This window comes from Haliotis asinina, chromosome 3, assembly GCF_037392515.1.
Source record: "Haliotis asinina isolate JCU_RB_2024 chromosome 3, JCU_Hal_asi_v2, whole genome shotgun sequence".
Classification (NCBI taxonomy): Eukaryota; Metazoa; Mollusca; class Gastropoda; order Lepetellida; family Haliotidae; genus Haliotis; species Haliotis asinina.
In genome coordinates this window covers 9,128,361-9,144,437 of record NC_090282.1, presented here as the reverse complement: position 1 = coordinate 9,144,437, position 16,077 = coordinate 9,128,361, and the positions used below count along the sequence as shown (strand labels likewise).

Below are 16,077 nucleotides of genomic sequence, written 5' to 3'. Positions count from 1 at the left end.
AACTTGAGATGAGAGTCTACATCGAGCCCGTCGGAATGTATTCTATCTTGTAACATCGTTGCGGGCACTGCCTCGTCTACATCTGGTGCTCTGATGGTAAAGAGGGAAGCAACGAGTGTTGAAAGGTGGCATATGTTGTTGTTGAAACTTGGATGCTGACTTGAATGCTGTAGATAACTTCTCAGAAACTGTAGATATCGGAGCTATCACTGAAAATGTTAACGCATATCTTCCTGCTTCATCCTATAAGTGTTGGGCTAGTTGGAATCCTTGGATGGTGAGATCATTCATGATCCACGATGTGACGTCCTAGTCCGAAAAGAGGGCTTCCTCCAAGGATGACAGTCGGTAGTATCTGTCTTCATCCTTCCATGAGTGCGACACATTTGATGGATGCTGATGATCCTTCTTATGTGAGTCCAGGTCTGAAGGGAACGACGAGTGCTGATGGCGCCTTCAACAAGCTCGGGAGACATATGAAGATCTTCTTCATTGATGAGTAGGCCTGTGAGCACACTCACCAATGTGAGTGCACTCGTCCGTGCTGGCTCACTCACTCATCCGTGCGGGTGCACTCATGCAAGCACACTCGCCCGTATGTGTGCACTCACTTGACGTAGGTGGATCTCTCCCTGTACTGCAATAGGATGATAAGGACGATGGTGATGATCCTCCTGAGCAGGTGCATGCATATGCCTCCTCTTCATCCTCCGGAGTGAGTGCACATCTAGTTGAGTGCTCACACGGCGCAGCAGTCGACGTAGTTGAAGATTGTAGTCTTTGTTCTTCTTAACATGACTTCCTCTAACTCGTAGAGGTGTCTGCAGTGATGACTGAGGCTGCTGACGAAGTCTGCGTTGTCTGACAACCCGGAGCAGTAGCGATGCATTTGTGGTCAATCTAGGAGCAGAAGTCGATGTAGTTGAAGATTGTAGTCTTCCTTCTTATTCAACATGACCTTATCAAGCTCATATTGGATGCAGGCATCTGCATCAACTTCTTCGCCGAAGAATGTTGATTCTGCGATGACTCCGTTGCAGACGACTTCATCTTCGATGACAATGGTGATCTAGACTTCTTAGGCTGCGACGGCCCATTCCCCATGAAGTACTCTTCTGTAGTCTAGGGGACGACTCGCTGGACCCAAGGTATAATCCCAGGGACACGCCTGACTGATAGCTGGAATGAAATTCAGCAGTTAATGAAAAAAAACAAAACGGTTACCCGAAGCTAAATCACCCGATTAGACATGACTAATGAAAGTCTATGTTGCCTGTCCCTCGCACACCTGTGAAAAGAACGAATTTATATAATAAATACTGAAACAGGTATATTTCTGTAAAATTCAGAGCAAATAGTGGAAGAACACAAGGGCTTACACAGTGGAGAAACTAAAAGCGGGTCAACCACTGACAGCCATAATTTACACTGTTAACACGATTTCATCAAGTCTCGGTTGACGAAATATGTGCTATATCAACACACAATAATCACAAATAAACAAATTGTGATACATGTACATAAACCAAATACTGCATATGACATAAATATAGTTAAAGGACCAAAATAATTGAAAAACTTATTGCCGTGGTGAAGACTCCAGGTAACTCCAGCTGTCCTCGTTGGGCAATATATCATAAGTAGAGATTGTAGAGCATGGCAGGTCACATGACCGGTTGCATGGGAAAGGAGAGGCTATACGTGGGTGGGTGTATGTTATGTCCACTTTTAGAAGGGAACTTCAAGAGATTTCAGGTGTTCCACTACCTTTGCCAGGGAAGAGGAGATAAGCAATAAGCATGTGTCAGGATAAGGAAAAATAATAGGCCAGTAATAGTGTCAATGTCAATACGGAAGAATTACATGAGGTCATGTTTCAAAACCTAATGATACCAGACAAACATCTAGCAACAAATCATCCACCTGCAACCAATAGATACATCATAATGAATCCTTCCCTGAATCTACACAGACAGTTCTAAGTCTCATCCAATGAATCTCTGCAAGACCTCCCACAGAAGTAGTCATCTTAGGTCCTACCCTTTTTGTCTCTCCTCATAACATCCCACACAGAGCAGCCACCTTATGTCCCACCCTTCTTGTATCTCCACAAGACAACACACAGAGCAGCCACCTTAGGTCCCGCCCTTCTTGTATCTCCACAAGACAACACACAGAGCAGCCACCTCAGGTCCCACCCTTCTTGTATCTCCACAAGACAACACACAGAGCAGCCACCTTAGGTCCCACCCTTCTTGTATCTCCACAAGACAACACACAGAGCAGCCACCTTGAGTCCCACTCTTCTAGTATGTCCACAAGACAACAAACCAAGAAGCCCCCTTAGGTCCAACCCTTCTAATATGTCCATCAGACAACACACAGAGCAGCCTCCTTAGGTCCCACCCTTCTTGTATCTCCACAAGACAACACACAGAGCAGCCACCTTAGGTCCCACCCTTCTTGTATCTCCACAAGACAACACACAGAGCAGCCACCTTAGGTCCCACCCTTCTTGTATCTCCACAACACAACACACAGAGCAGCCACCTCAGGTCCCACCCTTCTTGTATCTCCACAAGACAACACACAGAGCAGCCACCTTATGTCCCACCCTTCTTGTATCTCCACAAGACAACACACAGAGCAGCCACCTTGAGTCCCACTCTTCTAGTATGTCCACAAGACAACAAACCAAGAAGCCCCCTTAGGTCCAACCCTTCTAATATGTCCATCAGACAACACACAGAGCAGCCTCCTTAGGTCCCACCCTTCTTGTATCTCCACAACACAACACACAGAGCAGCCACCTTAGGTCCCACCCTTCTTGTATCTCCACAAGACAACACACAGAGCAGCCACCTTAGGTCCCACCCTTCTTGTATCTCCACAAGACAACACACAGAGCAGCCACCTTAGGTCCCACCCTTCTTGTATCTCCACAAGACAACACACAGAGCAGCCACCTTAGGTCCCACCCTTCTTGTATCTCCACAAGACAACACACAGAGCAGCCACCTTGAGTCCCACTCTTCTAGTATGTCCACAAGACAACAAACCAAGAAGCCCCCTTAGGTCCAACCCTTCTAATATGTCCATCAGACAACACACAGAGCAGCCTCCTTAGGTCCCACCCTTCTTGTATCTCCACAACACAACACACAGAGCAGCCACCTTAGGTCCCACCCTTCTTGTATCTCCACAAGACAACATACAGAGCAGCCACCTTGAGTCCCACTCTTCTAGTATGTCCACAAGACAACACACAGAGCAGCCACCTTAGGTCCCACCCTTCTTGTACGTCCAGAAGACAACACATAGAGGAGACACCTTGAGGTCACTCTTCTAGTATGTCCACAAGACAACAAACCAAGAAGACACCTTCGGTCCCACCCTTCTTGTATGTCCACGAGACAACCCACATAGAAGTCTCTCACCTGTCAATGACTGGAATGAGGGACTTGGCAAGTGCATCAGGGAAGCTCTGACTGAGAGCTAGGATATTGATTATAGACTGGAAGAGTGTCTTGGCCACAGTTAGCTGATTGGTGTCGATGGTGGGTACTGCTGCCAGCTTGTTTGTGGCTGTCTCAATCTGGATGACAAGTTCCTCTGTGGCACGTATCGTCTCCATGCTTTGAGTGAGCAGCAGGATGGACACTGTGTATTCCTTCATGATCAGCAACTGAAATCAGAACAACCCGCTCTTAGAGCTTATCCAGATCTGTCCAATGAATCATTGCATGCAAGTAAGTATCACAGGGTTACACGTTTTGACACACCATACATTTTGGGCAACGTTTCACACCTGCAAAGCGGTGTTACTTTACACAGACATTGTAGATGCTATGGAGCTACCTGTGTTTAACATACACTTGTCTGACACAAGTTGGAGATGTAATACAGCTGTATATGTGATAACTGAGTTAAAGTTTCATAAGCATCAGGAGACTCATGGTATAACAAGGTACAAAACAACACACCTCCAGTAGCATATTTATTCACAACCAACATAAACATATCAACCAGTGTGGTTTTAAGACTGGAGAACAGCAAATGATATAGTCAGCATGCATAACTGTTAAACCAGGACTGTGGTAAGTGGAAAAAAAGTTCCCTAGATCACCTGATTGTGTGACTGACCTGTATGAGCTTTCCCCAGTGAGGATCTGGCTGATGTAGGAACATTTGCAACTGTACATACACCGCCATCGTTGTCTGCATGTCGTCATAGCTGCAATATGCACAAGTCACATTACGAAATACCTATCCATCATTGTTACAAGTAACATGACATCCTGTCTAAGCATCATTAATTGACTGACCTTCCAAAGTTAAGTTCCAGAAATATACTCACTGTTTTTGGTTGGTGTGATAGAGTTCCGGTCGAATCCAGTGGAGCCAGTGAGTATTGGAGCCAGTGTAAGATGTTGCAAGATGGAGTGAGAACTCTTCATGGCTGTCACGGCGCCGACCATATCCCTTCTTGTAAACTCTGCATGGTTATAGAGAAATGTTTGTCAGTTTCCTAATCAGTGTAGATTGATTCCTGCATAATTCCTTTATGACCTACAGAGGATGTAATATATCCACTTAATGGTCAATGATCTTAGAATCAAAGGTTGTCCTAGCACTGAAATGCCTACAGGGAAGTGGCTAGTTGCTGTATAGCAGGTAACCTGATAAGATGTTTGTGTCTGTCTGAACCCCTGAAATGGAAGTGAAGCATACTAAATGATATAACTTGAAGACCTCGGTTCATGCACTGATGATGAAGGACAGAAATAGATAGATAAAGTAAATTCTGAAACAACTCCCTAAGTGTTGTAGCTGACACTGACCTGTAGAGAATTTCTAGTGGTGAGCTGATTATGGCAATGGCTGAGAAGATGGTAGAGCAAAGATTGTGAATAGTGTAGGTCGGCTGGTCTGTGTGTCCTGGGTCAAGGATGTGAGACACTGAACTGCTGGTGTGAAGTAGGAACTCTTCTGTACACAGAAGCACAGCTGTCAGGTCATACCTGTAACACAAAACAGCAGTCAGGTCATAATTGTAACACAAAACAGCAGTCAGGTCATACCTGTAACACAAAACAGCAGACAGGTTATACCTGTAACACAAAACAGCAGTCAGGTCATACCTGTAACACAAAACAGCAGTCAGGTCATGCCTGTAACACAAAACAGCAGTCAGGTCATGCCTGTAACACAAAACGGCAGTCAGGTCATACCTGTAACACATCATTTCAATCAGGTCATGGCTGTAAGAAGACACAGCCATTATGCCACACCCCTTGCACACCAGTCCTTCAGGTCATCCTTTAACACAGCTAGCCATAAAAACACTGGTCAGCTAACACCTGCTGAACACAGTACAACCATCCAAACACAACTATAGGAGTACAGGGGGCATAGTGGTCATGCTCCATTATCTCCAGGGTATACATTACAATAACTATACCCCACATGCATCTACAGCATGCAAGCTTTTTCTCCAAAGATGTGTCTACCCTGGGTAGTCGAGCGCATCATTCACAACTCACTATTACACCAGGCATCAGTCACTACTTGACATTGCAGTTATTGAGATAATCTGGGAGCAATTATTGAGCAACCATATTAGGCACGCAGGCCACGTCTGTCTCACCTGAACTGTTTGACTCTTTTAAAGCTGGGTTTGACCCTCACATATCTGTGGGCAATGACAGTCAGAGACTCCTTCAGGACCATGGTGAAGATGTGCTGAGCCATCTGTGGGGGAGCCACTGACCACAGGTCACTCTGCAACGCCCGCAGATGGTAGTTCCACATCTGTATGGTGAAGGAGCACCGCTCATCCTGCAGCAGATGCCACCCACTGTTTATTACTACAGCACTACACAATGTCAGATATCATTAAAATGTAAGGGATTTGACTGGCTAACCAAACAATTTGTCCTTTATTATGTTCCTAAGGCTGTCAATCAGTATTTTGTTCTGTCAAGACACTGGGGCCTGGATTGATTTGAATGCCACCAATAATGTACAGCCTACATGATAAGGTTGATAAGTAAAATTATATTTATATCTCCTTCACTGTAAGCAATACCGAAGAATTTAAATATCTTTAATATAGTTTACACCCACCTCATAGAAATCTTTCATACTGGCCCAATCTCCCCCTTCAGCATCATGTAAAATACTAGTGGATATCAGCTGAGTGTGCAGTTCTATAACCTGCTGAGTCAGAGAATCTGTCAGCTCCACAAACTGTTTGTAAAGACCATTAAATGGCTTCTTCCTGGAAACACAGACATTACACAGACATGATTTTGACAACTTTCTTCATCAAAGTTTGTACTTAGCTTCTCTGACAATCTAAACAACAAAGTCCCTACTGACCATCACCCTATGCCAAAACACACACATGTGCTATATCTCATTTCTATGTACAATCCCTGTAATTTCTATCCAAAACATCTGTTACAGCAGCTATATAATTAAGAGTTTATGAAAGGAATGCAAATCAGAGCCTTAACATTCAAAGAGTGAGTGAGTTTAGTTTTACACCGCACTAAGCACCATTCCTGCCATACGGTCTGTAAATAGTCTGGACCAGACAGTTCAGTGATCAACAGCGTAAGGATTGATCTGAGCAGCTGTGAAGCGATCACAACCAAGTCAGCACGTCTGACCACCCAATCCCATTAGTCGCATCTTACGAGGCTACTGAAGACTTTTTCTACAACAGATCTTCATGGAAAAATTCGAAAGAAAGTATGTATGAATACTGTGATCATTTCATCCTTTTCATCCATTCATTATTGTCTATACTCACCCTGCCTCGTCAAACACCAGGACTTTCTCATAGTGAACCAGCTGGTTCCTGATGTATGCAGCACTGGACAGGATGACATACATGCTGAACAGAGGGGCCTGGCTCGGGACATCCTTGCACAGCTGAACACAGAACATGTTATGCACTCGTTTCTCGCATATATTACAACTAATAACAAAAATGATAAAAACAACATTGACAGTAAACGGACATTTGTGATGCGCAAAATTCCATTTGACTCAAATACTCCCTTTGGGACCATTCATAATTTATGGCTAAATATTCAAAAAAACCTTCAGAGGTTGCTGATTCTTTGAAGAGAGTTCTCCTTGGCATTGTTATGTCCATATAAATTCCAAAGCCAGTTGCAAATATATTATGAATAAAATATTTACAAAACAAAAACTATGTTTTTGTCTCATTGGCCTACACCTACTGAGCCCAGAATGGACGTGTAACTCACCTGTACCTCACTTTCCATGCTGAATGTGATCAGACAGAATATGGAGAGGCAGGTGGTGCTACCCCAAGGAGGACTCTCTTCAAAGAATCATCAACGTCTATAGGTTTGTTCGATTCTTTTCCATAAGAGATCCTCCTTGGGGTACTTATAAGCATAAGACAGACTCCTACAGACATCTGTCCAGGAGTGGCATTCTGTCTATTGAACATACCCCCATGGATGAAATTCACATGTCCATGATCCATTGGGGGACTAGTCTGCTGGACAGTTGGACGGATCCTGAAGAGCACTGTCGACAGGTATATGGAAAGAAGAGATTGCCTTAGAGAACCTGTGGACAGTAGATGCGGCTAACCCAGCCACTAGGCGAGAGTGTAAAACTCCAGTACTTCAACTAAAATTGAAGAAAAGGGATCAAGGATCCCCTTGACGACACACCTGCACACATAACAGACCAATCTATCCTCATATTGAATGTTTGTCCAATCCCTCCACAAAGCCAGAATTGTGTCTGTAACTGTTGCTGGAATTCAGCTCACTTGGCGGTGATTCCAGTCAGTTACTAGGCCACCCACTCAATCCTCTCATTTGGGTGTAGCATGCCGTTCTGGGATAGTTAGTCCGGTCTAACAGGTACTGGAATAGTACAGGAGGGTGAGCCCAAAACCTGAGGATTACCAGAAACCAGCTTTGAGCCGACCAAAGAGGTGCAAGGAGCACATGTAGTTGAGCTGGCTGGCTGGTAAGCTGCAACAGGGCCCTGGGAATTAACAGAATCAGTGGGAACACCCTGGAAGTTGTCATTGGCTACCATTCTCAGATTTGGAATCAGAGAGCAAAACATTAGTAGTTGGTTCTTTGTCCCAGAGGCAAACAGATCCACCTGGAATGACCCGTAGAACTGGGAGATAACCTTGAATATACCCGATCTAGCCTCCATTCGTGAGTTTGATTAGATTAGTAGATTAGATGCCAAGAGGGCACATCTGCTTGAATGCTGTCCATGCCTAAAAGATAGACAGGCACCACCCAAATGTCATACAGGTTGCACCACAGCAGAAACTGCAACATCCCCTGAAAAGGGACAGAGGTACTGTGCCGCCCTGCTTGAGGATGTGAGTCAAGTCAGTCTGGCTGACCATCTCTACATGAGCCACCTGACTGCAAAGCTGCCCCACAAAGTTCTTGAACACCAACTGGACTGTTCTCAATTCTAACATTATGTGTAAACTTGGCTCAGTGTCCGTTCACATGTCCGAGACCTACTGATCCCCTAGACGCTACCTCAACCTGTGAGGGATGAATCGTCTGAATCAAGAGTGTTGGCATGGGGGACTCCAGAGGGACTCCCGTGGATAAGTTCCTGATATCTGTCAACCACCGCAAATGAGGAAGCAGCCACTACGGCACCTCGAGAACAGTCTCTCAGCCTTTCAAGTGGGACCACAGCTGTGCCAGAGCCTGCTGTATGGGTCACATCCTAAACTGTGCATGCCAAACCAAGTCTACCTTTGCCGCCATTTGGCCTAGCGACCGGAGCCAAGTCTGGGATGAAGCCTTGGAGAACTCGAGAAACTGTAGAACAGTCCTCTGGACTTTGGCAATGTGGTCCTGTGATAAGGGAAACAATACTCATGGTGGTATTGAACCTTGAACCCAAAGAAAAACAGATCCTGCATCGATACGAGATCTGATTTCTTGAAACTGATGAAACTGGCTCCAGCCCAGCTTGAGCAAGATATCCATCATCTTGTGAGTGGTATCGAGACTTAACTGCTGGCCTAACGCCTGTAGAAGCCAGTCGTTGAAGTACGGATGACAAAACCAACCCTGAGATCTGGCTGAATCAGCTGAAATTAACATTGTCAGGTGTGTGGTGAACACCCTTGGTGCCATGGAGATGCTGAAGGGGAGAACACGAAACAGGTAACACTGCCTGTCAAAGGAGAACGGAAGGTACTTCTTGAAATCGGGGTGTATTGGAACATGCAGGTAGGTGTCCTTGAGGTCAATTGACATGAACTAATCTCCTACCTCGATGGATGAGATCACTAAGCGAAATGTCTCCATCCCAAAAGATGGTACCTGAATGAGATGGTTCAGACCCTTGAGACTGAGAATGAGCTTGAATCCTCTGTCCTTATTGGTTATACTGTCAAATAAGTGGAGTAGAATCCCTCGTTTTCCTGATCGTCTGGAACAATCTCGATGACTGCCTGGTCTAGCAATACTAAGACCTTGTCACGGAGGATGACTGCTTTCTCCCTGGAGGCCAGCACTGGTGTGTGACGTACTCTGGTGAAAGGGAGTGGATGTCTCTTCCACTGTGGCAAGTGTGGACAGGACCCTGGGATTTGACATGGCTGCCTCCCATTCCTGATGGAAAAGGGAGAGCCAGTCACCGACAAGGGTTAAAAAGGTTAAAGTCCCCATGTGACCTTGAAATGAAGGTCAAGATCACCAAACCTCTCGGAGACCTGTCTTTCATGATGATGAACCCAAGTACCAAATATGAAAAGGATTTAGTGAATGGTTCTTAAAATATTCCAAATCGTATGCACATACGTACATATGGATAGACAAACAGAACCTAATACCATATCCCCCGCTTTCTTCTAAACACGAGGCGCTGGATAAAAAGCAGAAGCAGATGCCATCTTGCAAGCCACTTGGCTAGAAGATAGACACATAATTTGCAACAAATGACGAATGAAATTTAACTCATGCTGACTATCTATATTGCCCATGCGATACAAAAGAAAGAAAGCATACATTTAGTCTTTGAGTCAGAGCCACACACCATAGGAATTTCACTGGAAAAAACGAGAACGGAGCATACATGTGTCTTCACTGAGGAAACAACAGCATGGAAAGTGAGGAATGAGGCAACAATTTAGAGTTACCTGTTCTTGTCAGACGTGTCCATTCTGGGCTCGGTAGGGGTGGTGAAATGCGACAAAAATTTAATTATTATTTTTTAATATTTTATTCTAAATATAGTTACAAATGTCATTAGAATTTTTAAAGAACATGAAAATCCGTGCAAGTACCTCAAAAGATTTTTGTAAAAAATTGGTGATACCCCCCACCTCCCCTGAACATCATCCCTTCAAAATCATCACCTTCCCTTAGCTATAAATTAGGAGTACCCAGCTGACAAAGAAACACAGCAAACCAATGGCTAGCTGTAATACGATATAGTATGGTTGAAATTTATTGAGAATTTTAGGAATTCGTGTAATATGATGTCTTGGATAAACAACCTTGACCAGCTATTAAGCGTTCGGTTTTGTTCGAGAGACAAATCCATTAATCCTTTTTCATTACTTTGTGAAGAGTTATTCCCCTTTGTTTATCTAGAGAAGAGGAAGTTGATTTGGGAGTGTTATAAGAAGGACATCAGATCAGCCAAAGTTATTTCAAGTAGAAGAGGCATCCTTCTGTCCACTGTTTATTGTGTTTTGAAATATATTGCAAATGGATATGACTATGACATTGAGCACCATGGAAGCACACAGGTAAGCCCAGAAAACTGACTGTCGATGACAGGGGGCCGCTTCGTATACTTGTTTCTAAAAACAAATGAAGCTGTTTAGAAAACGTAAGGCTGGATATGATTGATAGAGGACCTGTGGCTGTCTGTAAGGAGACAAAACTGAGCTGCATGCAATGGGTTGGCAGAAAAGTTGAGGAATTCCACATGTGATCATGAAACCTGAATGAAAGGAGTTAAGGTTGAACTGGTACTTACTAGTGCTGTTATGATACACTCACATATTCAGTGAATTGAACCGTAGCCCTTAATGAATGCAATTCGTTTTTCATGGTCGCCAGAATCGAATATGAATGAATTCATATCTGAGCATGTTTTACTTGAGCCCTTAGTTATCCTGTAATGGCTGCACATGATGCTGTGAAATAGAACTACCAGTGGACTACATATAAAAATCTCAGTGTCATGTCAGATCACTAGTTAGTACTACAACAAATTTCGTCAATATGGGACTTCCATATTGTGCATCAATCACATAACTACAATAATATATTCTTGAATAACTATTCATATTCGTTACCAAATATTCGTGATACCTATATTCACCACATGGTGTAATCGTTGCAGCCCTAGAGCTTACACTAGTTTCAGCATAGAAATTTTAAGTGGTACAATGCGTTTTTCTCAGATGAAAGTTCTGTGTGGCTGTGCACTGAAATTCTGGACCACACAAACTGAAAAACCTTTGTATCAGTGCCCAAAGAACAGTCTGAAATTGAAAGTGTATGGTGGCATATTTGTGTCATGAGGCAATGCCCCTCTGTGTATTTGAAGGGAATAATAACAGTGAGTGGTACACAGATATTCCCAAGGGACATATACTTCCATGTGCTCACGTGTTCTATGGAAAATTATTGATTTTCCAGCAGGACAACGACCCAAAACACCATTCATAACATTCACAGGCCTCGTTTCAGACCCAAAATATGACATTATTAGATTGGCCAAGCTATAGACCTGACCTAAATCCAATAGAAAATGTTTAGGGACTGACCAAAAGTGTCAATCAGAAAAATCTGACAAATATTGCTGAAATGAAAGAAGAGGTGGTCTGATATTGGGACTTCATGGACTATGACTTTCTAACTTCAGCTGACCAGTTGTATTCCCCTATGCATTGAAGGATGCACTTTTGCCCATGGTCACTAACTGTTCACCTGTCTTTGAATCTGGAGTTGTGTTCTACTAATATTCACATTTCATAGATGAGTAATTAGTGAAAAATATAATCTTTAAATTCTCAATAATTTCTGGTCACATTATATGTGATTATCATTGTGACAAATGCCCACACTGGCATTTAGTACACAATCAGTACCTGTTTCTCTAATACATTTGTCAAGCAGGGATAATGAGGTAAAATTGATGACAAATCATTCTCACCTTTGTAAAATGCACACTAAAGTTCTTGAGCCCAAGATTGATGGCTTCAATAAATGCTGACCTCACATTCTGGAAGGTTCCGTCTCGGCCAGCTCGGGCCATGGGTAGCAAGTTGTCAGCAGCATGGAAGAAGTCAAACACAGCCTGGACAGAGATCAACATAGAAGTTATACGTGTTCCTGTTCTGTCTGTGGAGAAGGTGCACTGGCAAAATGTCTTCATTCTTTTATGCTACGATCCAGGTCTACAGGTCTACGATCTGTATTGTGATCCAAATTGTGATATATCAGGAACTATAGTGTCTGATAGGGATTGACTCTGATACTACACACAGAGTTTGTGTCCTGTATCCTATGAACTTCAGTAATTATTACTCAGCATAGTTATTTGGTATAATGTTTTCTGGCCTGAATACAAGGGAGATAATAACCTGAGAAAAAGATTAGGAAAAACTACTTTGGAGAAAATTTTTAGTGTGGATTTTCAGTGTTATATTGCAATACCCATCGCAAAGTTTACAGCTGCATATCATTATACTGATTTTAATGTTGGATGGTTTACTATTGAACCTGCACTCAGCAATATTCCAGGCATATGGCATTGGTCTGCAAATAACTGAGTCTGAACCAGACAATCCCATGATCAACATCATGGGCATCATTCTATGCAAATGGGATACGATGACATGTGTCAACCAGGTCAGCAAGCCTGACCACCCAATCTTGATAGTCGCCTCTTACGATAAGCATGGGTTACTGATGACAACTCTAACCCGGATTTTCACAGGTTTAGTCCCACTGAGAATGCAGATCAGAGAGACACTGACTTAATCATTTACTACCTTGGATATAACTTTGGGATAATCAAGCTTTCCTCCATGAAGAATTTCTGGAACATTGCATGTCTCTAACTTCCTGCTTAACTCCCACTGCCTAAGGTCACGGTCAAGGCCATTTGACATGACTTCATGAAGGTCATTCTCTACTGCATGCGTCAGATCAGATGACACTTTCTTGAAGATGATCTTCCAATCCCAGTGAAGTCTGTCCTCTGTCTTTGTTCTCTCTATCACTGCAGACATAAGAAGAACACCTTGGTTAGCAGTAGTTGTGGAACAATAGGACTTACACAGGAGATAAATACAACACAAAACACTGATAACAATCAGTAAGTGAGGTGTCCTCACAACACTGATATCATACAAAACAGGACCCTGTATATAGTATGGACAGTGTCCAGGGATGACTGACCTTTAGGAGCTGCTGTACTGCTGTGAAGCGAGGACACGGAGGATGATACAGAGCCATCAAGGTTCGTCTCACTGTTACTCAGGCCACTCAGATTCATTGAGTGGCGACTCATCTCAGGGCTAGAACTCGGCTTCAACACTCCTGTTGTACAAGAATAATAGATGCACAGAACTGCTCACATGTTAGGAAAACATATGGAGCAAAAAGTTGCCTTAAATGTGGTCATGATACCAAATTATGTGGAATTAGAAGAAACCATAACTAATATACCAACTTGCATCTTCACCCAAGTTGTGAAACGTGCATTGATATATCAGATATTTACACACAGCTCACCCTAACCCCATGTACACAGAAACATAGAACAGGTTTGACCTGAACTATTACAGTTAAAGGACACGGATGTACTTTACCACACAATACATGCTGTGACTGAGTGGGAGAGCAAACTGAGTTCTTTCCTAAGATGCCAACTTAGCTATGATCAAGAGGGACAAAAAAATTGCAAAACATTATGTTACTGACCTAAATCAACAATAACTGGTGTGCTGCTCTTGTCATGTGTCCACCTCCTGCATTCATTACCAACGTTTAGCAATGAAGCAAACGTTCTATTTCTTCTGTCAATTACACTTTGCCCATGTAGAGAATTGAAACCAGGTCTTCAGCAAGACAAAAAAACGCCTTAACCACTCCCATCCCTGATCTCTTAGTGAAACATCAGAGAATAGCTTTCAAACTGATGTTATAATTTCACGTTATGATTATACACAGTGAATACACCTTCTATCCACCTATATCATTCATTTCAATTACAGACATGTGGTGATGTTACCTCTGAGACTGCCTTTCCTCTTGCTCTTCTTGCCTGCCAGACCACAAACATCCCATGACGTGTTCCTCAGTAGCTGGTCAACATGCTCTTCAATCTTCAGGATGGAACACAGAATCTGTAGCAAAGACTTCATGCATGTTTGGGGGATATAGGACTTAGGTTCTGTTGGTGCAGCTGGTACTGCAGTAGATGTGGTCACCATGCTGTCCAGACTCTGGCCCAGGCCACTTTTAGCCATACTGCTATGGTGGTTACTCTGAAAGGTGAACTCACTGTGTGACTGAGCCAGTCCCTTGCTTTTCATATCACTGATCTCATCACACACTTCCTCTACGAGCAGGGACATCTCGTCACTGTACTTCTCTAGGTACAGATCATGCAGGGCCTTGAACACCCCAGTCACCTTTGTGAACATGCCTGTGTTGAGGACAATGAAGTCTTCGTCAAGCATACTGATGATAATGTCTGCCATGGCATTGCAGTGATGGCTGAACGCCTTGTAGTCTGTGCTCTCAGACTGCTGTTCTGGCAACATGTCGCTGAAACATTTCTCCAGCTGCTGTGTTCGCAGAGACCGATACCTGGGAACACAACAACCAGTTAGCAAGCTCCTTTGTGAGAAATAAAGTGGCAGTACAAATGTCCTTGAAACTAAAACTGAAATGGTTGAGCGATACCCCTTCTACGATACTGCATCGTGTAAATTTACACAAGAAAATATGGACTCTCATGTCAATGTTCAGATGTGGCAGGGGTACTAGCAAGATCATACTTACCAATACATCTAGACATTGGTCAGTGAGAATTACACCTAACACAATGAATGTAGTTTGTTAATATGTACAGCGTAACACTTTTAGTTAAGATACTCTTAATCAAAAAAACTCAATATCCTTCCTTGGAAAAAAAGAAACATGAGCAGTGCGCTCTATCATACTCCTACCAACCTGTTCCACACATCTTCATCGGGAGCAATGGCTCGCAGGCTCTGCAGCAGATTGAGCCTCATGTTGACCAGCACATTGAGGTTGCTGTCTATCTTACTGACGGGTAACTGTAGCAGTCTGTCAACAAAATGTTTCTTGAGAAGCTGTGTGACTTTCTTCCACTTTTGCTCAATGAGCTGGTCCCCACTATCCACCACCATGTTGAGAGACACCATGGACATGGACATAGAGTCTGTGTCTGAGGCCTTCAGAGGAAGAGAGAGACCTTCTATCGAGGACAGAGCCAGGATCTCCTGGAGAACAGCCTCCTCACACCCTGGACATTGCTCTAGAGTCTTATGCTGCAAGAAATGTAATTTTCTGAATAAAATTGTAATTTTCTGAATAAAAATGTAATTTTCTGAATAAAATTGATATTTATACTTATCCTGACTCCTGGTTATTATGATTATCTCCTCCCTCTATGCAAAATGGTGGAAGACCCGAAATCCCTTAAAGTTCCCTTCTGTAGTAGGGGCAATAATAGCAAGAGCTAATAGTCCCACCAAAGCCTCATTTACTAAATGAGGCTTTTTAGAGGGGTTTTTGAAAAGTGTTTTCGGACTACCAGAGGTGGTGTCAGCAATCAACCATGAAGTCACCCGTCTCACCGGTAAGAAACCGGCAGACGCTATCAAACTAAAATCAGTGTTAGCAGAGTCGTCTGCTCCATTGCGTGGAAAGGAGAAACAGATACCAGATAGGGCCTTAGGTATCTATACCAGCCGGGGGAACACGAGGGTGATAGTCGTAAGCGGGCCACCGATCCTATATGGTCAGTCAAAACTTA

General features: G+C 43.4%; 1 protein-coding gene across 1 annotated transcript in view; it reads right to left on the bottom strand.

Moving 5' to 3' along the window:
* LOC137277422 (uncharacterized protein KIAA0825-like) overlaps positions 1 to 16,077 on the bottom strand; it is a 48,325-nt gene that overhangs the window by 12,165 nt on the left and 20,083 nt on the right. The window contains exons 4-15 of the mRNA XM_067809142.1: positions 15,249 to 15,589; positions 14,302 to 14,882; positions 13,467 to 13,607; positions 13,058 to 13,287; positions 12,217 to 12,360; positions 6,818 to 6,939; positions 6,127 to 6,280; positions 5,648 to 5,838; positions 4,842 to 5,021; positions 4,358 to 4,495; positions 4,144 to 4,234; positions 3,438 to 3,685 (exon numbers count right to left, since the gene is read on the bottom strand). Of these exons, the coding sequence (XP_067665243.1) occupies positions 3,438 to 3,685; positions 4,144 to 4,234; positions 4,358 to 4,495; positions 4,842 to 5,021; positions 5,648 to 5,838; positions 6,127 to 6,280; positions 6,818 to 6,939; positions 12,217 to 12,360; positions 13,058 to 13,287; positions 13,467 to 13,607; positions 14,302 to 14,882; positions 15,249 to 15,589 (2,561 nt within the window). The remainder of the gene's footprint in view (positions 1 to 3,437; positions 3,686 to 4,143; positions 4,235 to 4,357; positions 4,496 to 4,841; positions 5,022 to 5,647; positions 5,839 to 6,126; positions 6,281 to 6,817; positions 6,940 to 12,216; positions 12,361 to 13,057; positions 13,288 to 13,466; positions 13,608 to 14,301; positions 14,883 to 15,248; positions 15,590 to 16,077) is intronic.